This window comes from Vombatus ursinus, unplaced genomic scaffold (assembly GCF_900497805.2).
Source record: "Vombatus ursinus unplaced genomic scaffold, bare-nosed wombat genome assembly UNPS02014778.1, whole genome shotgun sequence".
Lineage (NCBI taxonomy): Eukaryota > Metazoa > Chordata > Mammalia > Diprotodontia > Vombatidae > Vombatus > Vombatus ursinus.
Genome location: NW_020954556.1, coordinates 46,672,124 through 46,690,293, shown reverse-complemented (window position 1 = coordinate 46,690,293; position 18,170 = coordinate 46,672,124). Strand labels below are relative to the sequence as shown.

Below are 18,170 nucleotides of genomic sequence, written 5' to 3'. Positions count from 1 at the left end.
CTCCTTGACATCCCAAACACCTCTATTTGTCCCTTACAGTGATTAAGAAGGACCATTTATGAAACTGGACAGAGACCCAAGATAATATGTAGTCTTATGCAGCTAAAGGAAAGGTAAAATAAAACATGTCAAACCGTAAATGCACAAATATTCATGGCAAAGTTTTTTTTGGTAATAGGAAACCAGAAAAAAAGTGGGTGCCCATTCATTGGGGAATAGAGGAACAAACTGGCAAATGAATGGATTTGTTGAATTATAGTGAAAAGAAACAGTGAAACACACCTCTCTCCTTTCTGCAGAGAAGTAAGAGGCTACAGACGTGAATGCAGCCTGTGCTAGCAAAGGCTGTTGCCCTTTGGGTTGGATTTGCTTATCTCTTGTTCTTTGTTAAGTGGAAGGCTCAATGTGGTGAAGATGGTGGGCTCGAGAGGCAGAGTATTTCCAGAAATAGCTGTGATATAAACACAAAAGACTTGAAAGACCACTGAAGGCCCTAGAGAAGAGGTCATTAAATGCACTTCCTCATAGAAGAGAGGTGGGGAGACTACAGGTCAGATAAAGTTTGAGTATCAGGTGTTTCTACTTGTTTTTCTTTGTCACAAGGGAGGGTTCAATATGGAGTGGAGTAGAAAATGACTGTGATCCAAAGAAAAAGACATCTGTGGGGTCCTGACTGGGAAAAAGCCATAAAATACAGAAATAAGTGAAAAGCCATAAAAACTTGAACTCTGTGAAAGGTAGAAGAAGCCCGGACGTGGTGACCTGTTTATAATCATAACTTTGATACTGAATTATACTTTAGACACTGAGTCATAACTTAAGATACTATGACCTATGAAAGCCAAAAAAAGAATATTGTGACCTGTACGTGACCAGGACATGATTGATACATAAACTTATATTTGGGCATAACATTGGCTTCACTCCCAAGCTCATTACTAAGCAGAAAACCAAAAATATCCACCAATCAGTAGTGACGCACTCTAGCTCCTCCTGCCTTTGTCTGATTTCTATAATTGTCTGATTTTGGGGGTTCTTTGGCAGGGATCCACAGAACTCTCTGGCTGCTGCCCCAGACTGAAGATTGCCCCTATTTGTAAATATTCATAATGATGATTAAACTACTACCTTTAATCAGTCTGGAGATATTTGGCCTCTTTCTTTGGTATAAAAAGAACACCCCACGGTTATGGGGGAGGTACCGGGTTCCCCAGCCAAGGGAATTCCAGACTTTACAACATTCATGAAATGTATTTTTAAAAATAAAGCAAGTTATAACTATTTTAAAAAAAGAAAAAGGAAACAATAAAACTTTTTTAAAATCAAACAAACGTGTTTATTGTTAAAAGTGAAGACCAGTGATTCTACAATCATGGAAGAGCAACTACAGAAGAATCCCAACATTCAGATGGATGTTTGGGGGTAGGAGTGCACACAATTAGCCTTTTCTTGGTCATTATCCTTTTTAACCTCTCTCTTGACTGCCCTCTCCTCTCTAGGTTTTCATTATGCTCCTCTTTCTCAGGTCTTCCTCTACCTCCTCTTAAGGCGCTTTTGTTGGTTTATCATGCATATCCCACCCCATTATTATGGGGTAATATCCCCTTGGATTCTTGTACCCTAAGGATTCCTGGTTCTGGTCCTATCTAGCCAGTTGTATTACAATTCGGATCTTGTTCTTTCTCTACATACTCCATGTTAGTGATTTCACCTGCTCACAGGTTCAGTGACCATCTCTACAAAGATGACTCCCAGATCTATGTGTCTAGCCCCAATTCATCTCCTGAGCTCTGTTGTTGTTGTTCAGTCATTTCAGTCATGTCTGACTCTTCATGACCCCATTTGGGGTTTTCTTGGCAAAGATTCTGGAATGGTTTGCCATTTCCTTCTCCAGTTTATTTGACAGATGAGGAACTGAGGTAAAGAGGGTTAAGTGACTTGCTCAGGGTCACACAGCTAGTTGTGTCTGAGGTCAGATTTGAACTCAGGAAGATGAATCTTCTGATTTCAGGTTTAGCACTCTATTCACTGCACCACCTAGCTGCCCCCAGTTCTAGTTATCACCAACTGCCTACTGGACATTTTGAAATGGATGTCCTGGGGTCATCTCAAATTCAACATGTCCTAAACTGAACTCATTACCTTTTGTGGCACAGTGCCTGCACATAGGAAACACCTAATAAATACTTGTTTGCTGATTTCCTCTCAAGCCCACCCCTCTTTTCCTAGCTTCCCAATCTCTGTCCATCTGTTATTCTTTCAGCTATTCAAGTTGACAACCTGTGGGGCATCCTCAAGTGATTCTCCTTCATCCTTCATATCCAATCAGTCTCCAAGCTTTCTTGATTTTACCCCTGGCAGCATCTCTTACATTTATCTCCTCTCCACTCACCCAGCCACCACCTTAGCTTTCACCTACACTATTTCAAATTGCCTCCTAATTAAGTCCCTTCCCTCACCCCTTTCACGTCTCTATAATTCTCCCCTAGATGCCAGATGGATATTCCTAAAGAACAAGTCGGACCTCATCTCTCCCCTAGTCAATAAACTCTCATGGCTCCCTCCTACTTTTAAGATAAAAGACAGCATGCCTCTGTTTGGCATTCAAAGCCCTTCACAAAGATGGGCTCTAGACTACCTTTCCAGACTTATTATGCATTACTCCGCCCTTCACGTATTCTATATTCTACTTTCTATTCCTTACACATGACATTCTATCTCCCATCATTTCTTGTCCCATGCCTAGAATGCATTGCCTCCTCACTGACACCTCTTAGAATCTCTGGTGCTCTTCAGAGCTCAGCTCAAATACTGCCTCCTATGTCGTACTTTTCTTGATCCCTCCCCTAAAATTACCTTGCATTTAATATGTAAATATTTTATATTTATTTATATGTGCATATGGCATTTCCCTCCTTTCCTCCCTAGATTGTAAGTTTGCTTGAGGGCAGAACCTGTTTCATTTTTACCTCCCCAGCACTTATCATAGTACCTGGAATATAATGGGTGTTTAATAAATGTTTGTTGAGTGAGTGACTGATTAGCAGAAACTGTCACTCAGGATGGCTCAGAAGATGTTACTTAGATGAGGTTGCTGACATTTAGTGTGTTTCTTGAAACGCTAGCTTCTGATAAACCAGTCATAACACACAAATGCCACCTCTTGTGAAGTAACACATATCTTCCCAGAGTCACAGAATCCTAGAGATAAGTGAATTCTTCAAAAGATCATTTATTGCACCCTCTGCCTTCAGGCAAGATCACACCCAAACTGAACTAACTAGATAAGGATGTTCTCAAATTTCAAGATTTAAATGTTGACTCAGTATCTAATCGAGAATAATATTAATTCACTACACTACTTCATGGGTAAAGAGACAGATGTGGATTTCCAGGAGGAAAAGGCTGGAGAAAAAGAGAAGAGAGGATTAAGAAGGGAAGGCTCACTGGGAAGAGAGGAATCGTGTGTGTGAATGGAGTTTGTTGCAGGCATTTAACCTTGAATACCGGTGACTAATTTTTACACAAACAAGTTCTATTCTCAGCCTCTGAGGAGAGTAGAAGGAATGAAGATGATGTGACGATTCCTGTAAAGGCACCTTTGAAGAGAGTGGGGATGGGGGGAGGGAGTTAGATCTAATGCCTTTCCCTACATTGACCACAAAGATGTTCCAAAGCGGAATCTCTGAGATTCTGCTCTGAATCAGACAGTAGTTTAAGACTCATTTAATAAAGCTCCAATGCAACAGAATAACTCCTCTACCTCAACCCTGGCTTAAAATGCAGGCATACAGTCTATTTCTCTCATACCAACAGAAGGCTTAATCATTTTACCATAGTCCCTAATGAACTTTTGCCTAGCATCATTATAAACATTGGACACCAAGTGACATGCCAGCCTTTGGTTATATATTTATCCTCAGAGATTTACATAATAGACTCCAATACCCAATCTATAAAGTACAGCTCTGAATTTAAAAGGAAATATGGAAGGCAGCTGCATTCTGATTGCTTGAAGGGTGCCCGTGTGTTTTACTCATTAAACTAATTGACCTATGCTGATGCCATTTGGTACAGAAGCAAACAAATTATCAATGAGTTCTGAGGTTCTCTTTGTTATGATCAAGTCTGAGAGTAGGAATTCTCTTCCATTTTGTACTCCTTTTGTCATGAAAAGTCCCAGAGGGTAGGGGCTGCTGGTCCCAGACCTAGGTCCAGGAAAATTCTATTATAACAAAATACATTCAATCAAATACAATAGACATCTATTTACTGCACTCATATGCCTGCAAGGCTATGTATGCTAGGCTTTTGGAAAAATAAACAGTCCTTCACTGCCCTCAAAGAGTTTAGGATCACTTTGGAGAGGCAAGGCAAGGTTGAATAATAAAACCAAATTAGTAGCAATTCAAGGTATTGTTTCCTGTTTTTGTCTTTGAATCAGTGCTTGACACAGAGTAGGTACATATTTGTTGGCTGAATTGAATTTCTTTCGCCAATAAGCGTGGAGGTTCACCACTATGGGTCTGAACTTGAGATTGCTTTGAAAGCTGTGTAGGGACTTACTTACATGGGAAGGTATTCCAGGTAAGGGGCCCAGTGGAAGCGATCGCAAAGAGATAGGATTGGTTTGGAGATTAGTGAGTTAATCAAGTCTAGATGGAGTAGGAAGTGGGGTAAGGCAGGAATGGTAAATATAGCTGGAATGGGAGACTGCAGAAAACCCTAAATGCCAGACTAAGGAAACTCAACCTTATTTAAGACCATTCTGTTAGAAAAACAAAAACCACCTCCGTTACCAAAACCAAAACCAAATCAAAAAAACCTCAGTATAACAAAAAGATATCCTAGTCTTTCATTAGTCATTTAATCTGAGGGAGGGGCAGCTCGTCAACTGTTCAAATGAAAAGGACCTGGAGGGGGGCCATTCATGGACTGCAAATTCAAAATGAGTCTACGGTGTGAAGTAATGTTATATTCCCCTCCCCTCACCCCAGGGAATATTGCCTAATTAGGGAAGCACCTCTACTGCCCTATTGGGCAAAGGGCAATCACCGGGGATGGGGGCGGGGCAGAGAACAAGATCTGTATTGAAATACAGCTAACTAGTTAGGACCAGAACCAGGAATCCTTAGGGTACAAAAATCCAAGGGGCTACGAGGGGAGATTCAGGCCAGGAAGATCAGTAACAGAATAGGAGACAATCAGCCGACGGTCTAACTCAATCTGATCCTCGAATTTCCAGCCTTTTTTTGTCATGGTATTTTGAGACATTTTGAGTCCCCATCAATAACATGGAAGCCTTAGCTCTGTAGACTGAGGTCCCTTCTTGTCCCCTCTTGTGTTGGAGGAGCTCTGGATAAATTGACACTATTTTACAAGCATCATGTCTACCTGAGGGACGGAAAGCTGGGCCTGAACATAGGCACCCTGTGCCCACTGCTGGAAGATTAGTTCTAATCTGTTGGAACAAATGATCCAGAAGGTCCCCAACCTTGACTTTTCTTGATTGTACAGTTGCCCATGCATTATACCTGGGAGCATAGGTGAGAGTCAAGTCAAATCTGTTGAAAAAAATGCCCAGAGGAACTAACATTGATTGAGGTGTCAGGTGAATTAAAGGTGTTCTAGGTTCTTAAGGCCAGAGTGGTGGTGCTAGGGAGTGGCTCTCCCTCCAGATGGTGTCTCTACCCATCAAATGCATTTTTGACTGCAAGTGAATCCTACTATATCATTCTTTTTTGCATGTGTCCACTTCTCAGAAAAGTATGTACAGGACCAGGCACACAAAGAAGGATGATGGAGCCTGTGGCACAATATTGCATTAGTCTCCACAATGAATCACTTATGAAAATCCAGGTATATTAAAAAAAAAAACAAAGTTCTCCAGATTATCAAATGAATTTCACCTCTGATGCCCACTTAACAGACCATTAAGAAGTCCTGTCAGGATGAAGAACCTGATAATGACAAGTTGGAAATGCCCCCATGGAGCTAAGAAACAATTGCAGATCTTCCCCAGTAGGGAGGGTCTTCCATTGCACTATGGTTTCCATCTTAAATGGATCCACACAGATCCCCTTTCAGTCTATTATGTTTCTCTAGGAGCTCCTTGTCCTTATCACATCAGCATTTCTATCTATTAAATAGCAAATGCTAGTTTATGCAGAATGATGGCGACCAGTTTTGGAATAAGATGCTTGAGCTAGATGGTATAGTGGTTAAAGAAGCGGACCTAGAATTAGGAAGACCTGAGTTCACATCTGGCTTCAGATTCAATCCTCATTACTTGCATTATTTGGAGATTACTACTATAGTTTATTCATGGACATAAAATCTGAGTGGCCTGTCATGAATATTCCCAGTTAAAGTCAAACTAGGTGCTACCTGGCCAAGGGGATCTGCAGCAAGCAGGTGATTTTTGTAGGACTCTTTGCATAGAACTAGACTGTGACTTTGCCAGAGTTCACAGGACACTTTAGGTAACAAAACTCATTTCAAACTTAAAAAAAAAAATCAGATCTCATACGATAAACAAATATTGTTTTTGCAGTCTATTTAGTGTCATGGTTTTTGCATTTTTGTGCTTTTTGTTTGTGATTTCATTGTTTAAAATGGCCCCTAAGTCACACTGAAGTGCCGTCTAGTGTTAGATAAGCTTCATTCAGCTCTGAGTTACAATGCTGTTGGCTGTTGAGTTCTATGTTAATGAATCAACAACATGGTACATTTAGAAAAAGGCAAAGGAAATACATCAATCTATGCATGAGGCTGTTCCAGAAAGCACTAATGTCAATGCTGTGACCAGAAGTTCTTAGGAACCTATAGAAGCAATGGTTCAGTATTTGAGTATTCAGTGTTTAACTCTAGCCAATGATGGGAATCAACTGCTCTAGCTGTGTGACCCTGGGAAGGTCACTTAACCTCTGTTTGCCTTAATCCACTGGAGAAGGAAATGGCAAGTCACTCCAGTATCTTTGCCAAGAAAACCCAGTATTGGCACAGTATTGACAGCATTGGTGCGCTACGGTCTGTGGTCAAGAAGAGTCAGACATGACCGAACAACAACGTGGCTATCCTACTAGACGCAGCCAATTGCAGAACTTCATAGCTGGAAGGGATCCTAAGATAGTTCCAGCACTTCCCAACTCCATTTTATCAATGGGGAAAATTGAAGTTGGAAAGTTAACTGACTTGCCTAAGCTCACACAGAAAGATAATGCCAGAACCTATGTTCAAACAAACAAACAAAAAAAACACAAATTTATGACTCCTAACCCAGCATCTTTTCCACTATATCATATTGTTCTTTTATTTATGCCAAAAAATGATTTCTTGGGATTACCTCTATACCCTGGAGAAAAAAATCCATCAGAAAACAAAACCTTTGACATTACATTCTTTGTGTATAGTAACAAAGTTACTAAAACCAACTTTCCTTTTTAAAAAATTAAAAAAAAAAGGCCATACTCAATTTTCTTTCTCTTTTCAAAGATCTCAGGACCGGGAAATTCAATAGCTGGTAATTAAATCTGATCAGACTTCAAGCTGTATGCACCAAGACTCATGAGGCTATATTAATAACAAGATGTTTGCATTTGCTCCTGTCAAAAACACAATTAGGAATTTAAAACTAAAACTTTTTTCACACAATTACCATCTGGTTATTTCCTGTGTTGGCATTAACTGTCAGGATGGTTTTTATAATTTGATTGCAGCCATACACATTTTTAAAATGTCACTAGTATATTTCTGACCTCCTTAAGACCTTTGGTATTTTTAAGCATTTCTAATTGCCTACAAACGGACTTTAAAGGATCATCTATTGGCAAAGAGTCATGATACCCCCTACTACTCTTCTGCAGGGTCTGAGATAGTAGGTTTCTCATAAGACATACCAACCTTAACAAGAAGATTGTCTCCATTTTAAAATATATTTTTTTCTTTGTTGGCTTATTGTGTGTAATATACATATATATATACATACATGAATATATACACATATACATATACATGTATATGAGCATATATATCTCATATTTATATGAAAATTTTGGAATGATCTATCTTATATTGATATAAGAGAATTTTAGAATGATCTACTTTTACATACATAGTTGCATTTATATGTATATGTACATATAAACATATAAATGCAACTCAGTCTAGACCTACCCACTGGGTAATCATTCTAAAATTCTCCTTCTTCCTGCTGAATTATTCATACTTCATCCTCAGGTGTTTTCATTTATAATAATCAAACTGGAACGATCCTTGAAAGGTCAAGTAATCCATCTCCACTTACTCCAAATATTGTCAACTTTCAATTATCCACTTTAGAAGAGTAGAGCCTTAATACGGCTCATTCGGAATGGCAAATAATCCAGAAATTGTTTCATTTGGCTTTGTAATACATTATGGGATATTTTGGGCCTGAGATTTGCCTTCCTAATTATGTTTTGCTTTCACTGATATTAAAATTAATTTGCATTCCCCAGCACACTTTTTTTTTTTCTGGTAATATAAGATGAAGGTGGCTGTGCTGGTCTGACTGGGAAGGAAAAAACTTCAGTCTAGGGAGTGTGGGTGGAGAGGTTAGGGAAGTCACATAGCTCGCTACCACCACCCTCTCCTGCAAAGAGTTCCTATATCACTTCCCCTGAGACAGGTGTTCCATCCCCAAAACGTATTGTTATCTTGTCATTGTATCAGTCAATGATATCAATAGTGTTAATTTGCAACATTTCATTGTTGTACAATGGTCAGGTTAAAGAAGAAATAGGCAAATGAATGGGAGTCAGAGACCAGGATTTGAAACCCATTTTTGCTACTCACTACCTATGTGACCTTGGGTAAGTCACTTAACCTCAAATGGCTCTTGGTTTCCTGAATCTGTAAAACAAGGAGTTGGATGAGATGATCTCAAAGTTTCTTCCAGATCTGAGTCCTATGATCCTATAAGAAGTCATGGCTACAGTGCTCTGAATGTCAAAGGGAAGAAATTCATTGAAGTGCAGGTAAACAGCGGGATTAACTAGGACCTTCTCATGGTAGCCAAATGCCTTGTCATCTAATCAGTGACACACATGAAAAAATGAAAAAGATTCCCATTATGGTTAAGGAAACAGAGTTTTCGATGAAGAAATCAAAGCTATCAATAATAATGAAAAAGTACTCTAAATCACTATTGATTAGAGAAATGCAAACGAAAACAGCTTTGAGGTAATATGTCACATTACCTCAGATTGGCCAACATGACAGAAAAGGAAAATGACATTCTGGAGAATGTGTGGAAAAATAGGGACATTAATGCACAATTCAGAACTGGTCCAGACATTCTGGAGAACAATTTGGAACTGTGCTCAAAACTGTGCTATGAAATTGTTCATACTCCTTGACACAGCAATATCACTATTAGGTCTTTATCCCAAACAGATCAAAGAAAAAGGCAAAAGACATATATACAGAAATATTTATAGTGGGTCTTTTTGTGGTGGCAAAGAATTGAAATTTGAGGGGATGTCCATCAACTGCTGAATGGCTTGAAGAAGTGGTTGCATATGATTCTGATGGAATACTATTGTGCTCTAAGAAATGAGGGGGATAGTTTTGGCAAAACCTGGGAAGACCTATATGAATGAATGCAGAGTTAAGCAGATCCAGGAGGTCTTGAATACAGCAACAGCAATATTTTAATGATGATCGCACAATCAACTATGAATGAGTTAGTGACTCTGCCTAAGAAAATGATCTAACACAATTCCAGAGGACTCATAATGAAAAATGTTGTCCACCTCCAGAGACAGAACTAACAAACTTAGTGTAAGTTGAAGTATATTTTTATACTTTTTAATTCTCTTGCTTTTTTTATGACATGGCTAATAGAGAAATATGTTTTACATAATTTCACATGTATAATTGATATATCGCTTGCCTTCGCAAAGGCTGAGGGAGACAGAATTTGGAACTCAATTTTAAAAAGAATGTTTAAAATACATAATTTTTATAAATGAAAAAAAAAAAAAGAACTCATGGCTAGCTACTTCTACATGATCTAACTGGACTGCCTCTTTTTGGAAGGTGATGAGAGCCCCAAAGCCCTCTATGACCTGCCATGATTTAAGAACTCTCACGGAGAGCGCTGCCATGTTCTGACATAAAGGGAAGGAAAATAACTAGGTTTCTATTTAGTTTTAAACTGATCAAGTGAATCCATTTTGACAGCTTTTTCTTCTCATGGAACTTTGCTGCCATTTTGTTAATGGATAAGTGAAATGAGTTATTTAACTCAACAAATATTTGCTTAGTGCCTACTATGTATTAGTCACTGTGCTGGGTGCTAGATTATGTGCACATGTGCATGCATGAACACACACATACATACACACAAATGAAACTGATCCTTCCCTTAAATAGTTTACACTCTACTGGACTTACATTATCTGTCTTTCACATTATTAGATTTTACTCAGTTTAAATTCACAGTGGACATTGCAGGCCTCATATCTAGTTTCTAAACAACTAAAAAAAATTATGTATTTTAAACATTCTTTTTAAAATTTAAAAAACTTTATAAATGTTATCAAGTAAAAAAATCAAATGAAACCCATTTATAGCTATATACAAACTTTTTTCTGTTTATCTAATTCTGTCCTCCTTAGTACTAGTTTTTCATATATTTCTAAAAAACACAGTATTGTGAAACATATGGAACCCCACATTACAAATTTATTGTATATGACTAAAGGAGTTTTTAATCCTAAGGTTTTGCTCCCCTCCCCATCAAGAATGTCACACATTTACTATCTTGTTCTTAATAAGTAACTGGAAGAGTAACAGTCATGACAACTAGGCTCAGCAAAAATGATGAATAAATTCTCTGAAGCACCTTCACACACAGCTGAGTTCTAATCACAGAGTGAACAAGAGCGACTTACACAAGATGGGAGAACTATTTTTCATCCATCACATTCACAGGTTGAGCCTCGAGAGGTGCACAAAGGCTGAATCTACCCTCGAGTCCCACAAGGAAAGGAACATAACTTAATGGAGCAGAGAAGAGAATTTCCTGCTGATCTTGTTCATTTAAGGACTATGAAGGGTTTCTATGAAAAAAAGAATTGATTCAACTATGTTTTCTCAATTAATTTCAAGATATATTTATTAGATGCCTATGATGTGCCAGGTGACATGTTAGGCACTGAGGGGTATATGAGTAATGGTTTACATTAATATATTGTTTTCCATTTTCAGAATACTTTACACATATTATCTTGTTTGGTCTTCACAACAATCTTGTTAAGTAAAGAGTGCCCATGCTTCTCTGTTTTAGGTCAAGTTAATTAATAATCAGAAAGGTTAAGTGACTTGTCTAAGGTCATTCAGCTATTGTCAGAGCCAAGATTTGAACTCAGATCTTTTGATACATCCACACTATCGTCCTACCTCACAAGACAAATAAGAAATGGGTCATTTGCCCAAATGGCTCACTATATTGTAGAAGAGAAAAGGCATGTATATACTATGACAGTCCATAAGAAAGGGGCAAAGTGCCGTAAGGACCGCCATATTGGCTCACACAGCCTAAGCCAGCTACCATGGTTCCCCTAGTAGCAGCCATGATGCTAATGAGGAGAAAAACCAGGGTCTGAATCTGAAGGGCTAACTTCACAAACCCCAAAGTGACGACAAACATTGTTTCCAGCTTATCAGCTAGTTTTTTTCAAACTTTGGTTTCATAATTCCCTACTTTGCATACCTGTGACAGCAATAAACAGCAATTAGAGATAGGGATAGGAATTGGACCAGCAATTTCATTTATGTTACAGGGAACCCCTAGATGGGCAGCTAGGTGGCACAGTGGATAGGGCCTGGGCCTGGTCAGGAAGACCCGAGTTCAAATTTGACTTTAGATACCAGTCACACCAGTTGTGTGTCCCTGGGCGAGTCACTCAACCCTATGTGCCTCATTTTCTTCATCTATAAAGAGAGCTGGAAAAGGAAATGGCAGAGCAGCTAGGTGGCGCAGTGGATAGAGCACCAACCCTGGAGTCAGGAGGACCTGAGTTCAAATCCAGCCTCAGACACTTGACATTTATAGCTGTGTGACCATGGGTGAGTCACTTAACCCCATTGCCTAACCAAAAAAAAAAAAAAAAGGAAGGAAATGGCAAACCAATCTAGTATCTTTGCCAACAAAACCCCAATGGGGTCACAAAGAGTCAGACACAACCAAACAAGAATTCCAAATGAGGAAAGTCCCTCTAACAAAGCAGTTTGGCATCTTTTTTTTTTTTTTTTTAAATAAACTTAAAGTCTTAGAGAGCTGCCCTGAGCCCTGAGCGTTGAGAAGATAAGCAACTTCTCCAGGGTCACCTAGACAGTATGCATCAAAGGGAGGGCTTCAACACAAGGAATGAGAGACCATTTTCCAACCAGTAACCAACAACCAAAGCACTGATTGTACCTAATAAAATCTTGTTGCACATTTATGAACTAAATAGCATAGCAACTGTATTATAAAGAGGCTATTTACAAACTAGTAAATAAATGGATTTTCTACCTCTGAGGGTCCTGGTCGCAGAGACACAAAGGAGAACCTAGAGGATTTTCAGATTCAGAGTTAACATCTATTTTATCACTCTAAAGGAATACCCTTCAAGAACGAACCAACAACAATCTGTTGCAGCTGCATGCCATCCCTTCAAATAAACAATGATGGATTTTTTTTCCCCCACACGCATGAATGAGAGAGTGAGAAGTGTTGGGAACTGGGTTTTGAGTATCTTTTTCCCAGGTCTACAAGGAAGTATAAAAGTAATATTTATGCTTCAGCAAATCCTACAGCGCAGCTGATGGGTACATGGAGGTCTTTTTGTGGAGACAAGCAAAATAGCAAGCATGTCTCTATTCAGATATCAGCCTGACCACGTCCACACAAGGTTATAAATCGTGCAGTTTAAATGACCAGGTAGGGGTGGGAATGCAACAAGTCAATTCTCTCATTATACTACTTTATATTTAGGACAAATTGGATCAAAAGAATTGGAATACTTGGAGAAAAATATGTCCCATTTTAAAAAAGAAAAACAACTTTGTGCTTATGGATTTTTTTTTTTATTTTTTGCCCATGAATACACAAACACTATTGAATTGTGCCTTCAAGGTAACTTTGGGATCCTATTCAACTGCAATTCTATTTCTGAAAGTACATTATAATAAAAACAATAACAACTTATAATTTATATAGTGTTTTTCAGTTTACAAATTGCTTCCAACAAATGAAATCAACTCAAATACATTTATTAAGCACTTATTATGTGTAATGTACTCTGTCAGGTGGTGGGGAATATGAAATTGAAAAGTGATATAGCCTCTGTCCTTAAGAAGCTTACCATCTAATTGAGGTGGGGTACAACACATGTGCTACCAGGTAGAATGTAATAAGGACAAAGGAGAGAGACAGACAAAGTACTCCAAGGAAATTTGAGAGAAAGTGAACTCCTAGCTGCGAAGAGCAAGGAAGGGCATCATGGAGGAAGTGGTGGCATCTGAGCTGAGCCTTGGAGAAAAGACAAGGATTTAAACAGGCAGAGATCGGGAGGGAGTATATTCCAGGTATGGCTAAGAAGGCCTATACAAATGCCCAGAAGCAACAGACATGCAAAGCCAGGTCATGGAACAGCCAGCCGTCCCATGTGGCTGGAGCTCAAGCGTGTATGAGGGTATTCTGTGGGTCTGTTCAGTGGACTGAAAAGGCATTTACCAAGATAACAACATAGGGACAAGTAGCCACAAAATATTAACCCCACTCACCCCCCATAAGCTTGAGATGCACACAGAATGAGCAAACACACAGGGTACACTAGCAGAGAGATACACAACTGGGGAACACACGAGGCCATGCCAACTCATGCTTCTGATGTTCTAAGGCCCCTTTCTCATGACATCCTCTGGGGGTAGCATCTCTGATGGCTGTGTTCCTTTCTTCCTGATGGTACAAGATGTCATGGATGATGTGGGACAGAAGAGAGGATAGAGAAGTCTCTTCCTTCCTAAGAAGTGAAAGATGATTCCCTCTCAAGAGCTAGATTTTTCAATAGCTGTCTGTCTTCTCCACTCCCAGAGCTCATACTCTTAGAGATATCTCCTGCCTCAATTGACTCCCTAGAGAGTGTATTGCTTTTTGTGTTTGTTTTTTTTTCGTTAAGCAATTGGGGTTGTGACTTGCCCAGGGTCACACAGCTAGTAAGTGTCAAGTGTCTGAGGTCAAATTTGAACTCAGGTCCTCCTGACTCTAAGGGCGGTGCTCTATCTACTGCACCATCTAGTTGTCCCTGCCATGCTTTTTTTAAAAGGCCAACGGGGTATAGGCAGTCAGTGGCTTTTGCTGTTGTTCAGTCCTTTCGGTCATGTCCAACTTTTTGTGACCCCATTTGGTGTTTTCTTGGAAAAGATCCTGGAGCGGTTTTCCATTTCCTTCTCCAGTTCATTTTACAGATGAGGAAACTGAGCCAAATGGGGTGAAGTGACTTGCCCAGGGTCACAGAGCTAGTAAGTGTCTGAGGTCAGATTTGAACTCAGGAAGATGAGTCTTTCCCACTCCAGGTCTGGCACTTTATCCACTGTGCCACCCAGCTGCCCCAGCTAATCAGTGGCCAGCAGCGATGTCATTGGTCCTCCACCAAGGACCACCACTACCACCACCACCAATTGCAAGAAACACCCTATAATTCCATCAAATCTGACTGAACTTTATCTCTCTGACCTGCCCCTTACATTCTTTCATTTCATCAAACCTCCTTGTGTCTCTTTTACTTGTCCCTTACCTTCTATAATTTCACTAAGTATGTGTGTGTGTGTGTGTGTGTGTGTGTGTGTGTGTGTGTGTGTATGGGGTGGGGAGGAGATCAAGTGATCATGGATTTAACTGCTCAGTCCCTCCTCACCATATCCATCATTTCTCAAAGATCCCCAGGAGTGGTTCTATGATGACTTATGCAATTTCTTTCAGTGCTCTATGATAAAGCTCATCCTAAGAGATCTGGTCCTATTTAAAGCAACCATGTTCTTTCTCTTTACCTGACTTGGAATTCAAATTCTTTTCATCACATCTGTTCTATCCTTCACCTGGATGTTCTAATAGATCATACATATTCAGATAAATATATCACTCCCCCCCATGAGAAAAAGCACAGCTTTATTAACGTTATAATCTCCTCTTCTCATTCCTCTATTGGAGCTATGATATGAATATTAATTTTTTTACATATCCTTATTCATCTTCCAGAGAACCTGTCTATTTTATCCACAATTCACTAACAGAAGTGGGAATTTTAAGAGACAAAAAAAGCATTTTTAAACTCCTAAGAGGGAAGAAACCAGGCATTCTTGCTTATTTCCTGAGTAGTCTTTTCTGCTTAACCTCATAATTTGCTACAAATGATTCAAGATTTATAAAATCTTCAATTTATTTTCAGCATTAAATCAAAGAGTAGCATCCATTTGCTATTTACTTCATTGGCAAAGTATTTTTCTTTAAATAGCACTGAATTGGAAGTGAGGAAACCGATCTTGACTACCCAGTTCTGCCATTTACTGGTTGGGTGTCTTTGGGCAGGTCATCTACCTTCAAGGGGACTCAAGTTTCTTCAAATATAAAATGAAGGTGTTGGGCTAGATTCAAGGTCCCTTTCAGTTCTAGCCTCCTATGACAATGTCTCAAAAGGATCAGCTAGAATGTTGGAAACCAAGTGTCCCTCTTTTTAAAATCAAGAATTAATAGTTATCGACAATGTACTTACTGGAAGAAAATAATATGTTGGAAACCTTTGAACTGTAGAACGGAACACATGGTGCCTGTATTTAAAAAAAAATGCAACATGTCATTTTTTAAACCTATTTTTCTTTTAGCTAACATTTTATTAATTTCTATCTTTTGAGAATTATTAGAATTCCTTCATATTATTATAGTAAAGGTTGAAGAAATATTATGCTTGGCATAAATGAAAATTTAAGACTATTATAATTGTTCTTAAGGAGTTTGTAAAGGGGAATTACATAAATTAAATAATTAATTTAATGATAATAAATAATGATTACCTGGCAAGGAACTTGGGAACTGGTGCTGAAACAATATTATATTGCCCTGGTGAAACATCAATTTTCTACAAGACATGGACATAGATTAACAACACTCTAATAATAATAACATAGTTATAACAGATGATATTATAATATAATAATAATAGATTCACACAGGTCTTAAAGTCATTTTGTTGTCATTTGTAATCTTTTATCTCAAGATCATAATTCATATAGAATTACTTCTCTATTTCAGCAGTGTAAGAAAGCTGTGTTTAACTTTTTCAAACCACATATTCAAAGACAGATGTCTAAAATACTGTTTCATGTCACTAATAATCTGTATTTTTATCAGTATGGGAACTCCCTTCACTAATTCACATCACAAGAGTCTCTGCAGAACAGCAAAGAAGCCTCCAAATCTGATGCTAAGAAAAGTTAAGTGATTTGGCCACTGCCATTAGCTAGAGGCAGGAACTGAATCTGGTTCTTCCCAGTTCAAAGCCTATAAGTCTATCCACTACATTATATTTCCTCTTTGTGGTCATTCAATTGAAGTCTACTGCATTTCTCGAAATCATGTGTCCTTGAGAATCATAAAAGGTTACACATATATAAAATTATTGGAAAATAAGCCATACTTTAAGTGTACTAAAGGTTCTATTATTAAAGAGATTCTTTGGTCAATTATCTTCTAAAGTTAAAAATTATCCCCTAAAGTGTTTTTTTCCCTTCTAAATCAGGTTTTCATACATGTGCTAGCATTGTCCATATTACCCTAGTTACCACATAGCTGCTCTTTATAAAGTGATATGCATTTCTGGCTCCAGATGCAGATTTTGCAGTGGCAATGATGATCAGAGTAAATATGAATTAATTTTAAATTTTGCTTTTTAAATGTAATTTTGATTTTAAAAGGCATAGCTGCACCATTGTTCTGGCTTAGTATTTTCTTGATATTACAAACTCCAAAGAAACATTTGTTGTGGCTATAATTAAGAGTTAAAACACTGAACCTTAAAGATAAAGCAACTGTTTGATCATGTACAGTCAGCAATCCATATTAGAGTTTTGGAATGAAGCATCATGGAAATGCCCTGAAATATGGGCCAGGGCTTTAGGCAACATGCCAAAACTGATCAAGAAGGCTGGGGCTCCTTAGAGCATCTGACACCTCAGCTCTTTTATTTGGCATTGGCTGCAAAAATGGTTTTGTTTCCTTCTTTTTTCATGGTGCATTGAGCAGTCCAAAGCCTTAGTGCAGAGACCATCTCCCTATGCATCATGGTCACATTTTCAGTATGTGTGACTGTTAACTGTATGTATTAACTTCCTGCTTTGGCATGGGATTTTCCTGAAAAGGCTTCTCCTGTAGAATTCTTCCTATCACAATTAGGTTTCTATAGTCCAATAAGGAATTGGGCAGTGCAGAACACAGAAACACTCTGTCTCAGCTAATTAATGTTTCTAATCAGGTTTTACAGCAGATGCCTAGAGGTCTTGCTATAACCAAGCATCATAAATAAAGCATAACAGAATTAGTTATTAACCTAGATAACTAATGAAGTAATGTTCATTGTGTTCACAGACCTTAGGGTCTGACATCACCTTGGGTTTATATGAATACAGGAGAGGCATAGCTGTAGAGGTGCTTTGGAATAATGTCTATCTAACAATCATTTATCTATTCAGCACCTACTTATTGTAGGAAATGCACTATGCTAGACAGAGATAAGACCCGATCCCAGCCCTCAAGGAGCTGACAACCTAGTAATCGAATAATCAACAAGTATTGAATAAAGTGCCTACTAGGTGTCAGGCACTGTAGGATAAAGAATTCTCCAGCCTCAGTCTTCCCAGAAGCAAGGATTATAATAGGCACGTGCCACACTGGGTTTTCCATTATGATATGTCAAATATTTTGTGTTTGCGGGCACAAAAAACTCAAAACAGAGTGGCAACCTGAGGCTCAGAGAGGAGCTATGAAGACTGCTTCCTGTTCCATCGTGGACCTGAAAGAAGTGACAACTGTGGGAGCAGCTAGGTGGCGCAGCGGATAGAGCTCCAGCCTTGGAGTCAGGAGGACC

At 38.7% G+C, this 18,170-nt stretch overlaps 1 protein-coding gene across 2 annotated transcripts in view; it reads right to left on the bottom strand.

Moving 5' to 3' along the window:
- STPG4 (sperm-tail PG-rich repeat containing 4) overlaps positions 1 to 18,170 on the bottom strand; it is a 42,092-nt gene that overhangs the window by 7,422 nt on the left and 16,500 nt on the right. For both annotated transcript variants that reach the window (XM_027865385.1, XM_027865386.1), the window contains exons 4-5: positions 16,102 to 16,166; positions 15,804 to 15,858 (exon numbers count right to left, since the gene is read on the bottom strand). In XM_027865385.1, the coding sequence (XP_027721186.1) occupies positions 15,804 to 15,858; positions 16,102 to 16,166 (120 nt within the window). The remainder of the gene's footprint in view (positions 1 to 15,803; positions 15,859 to 16,101; positions 16,167 to 18,170) is intronic.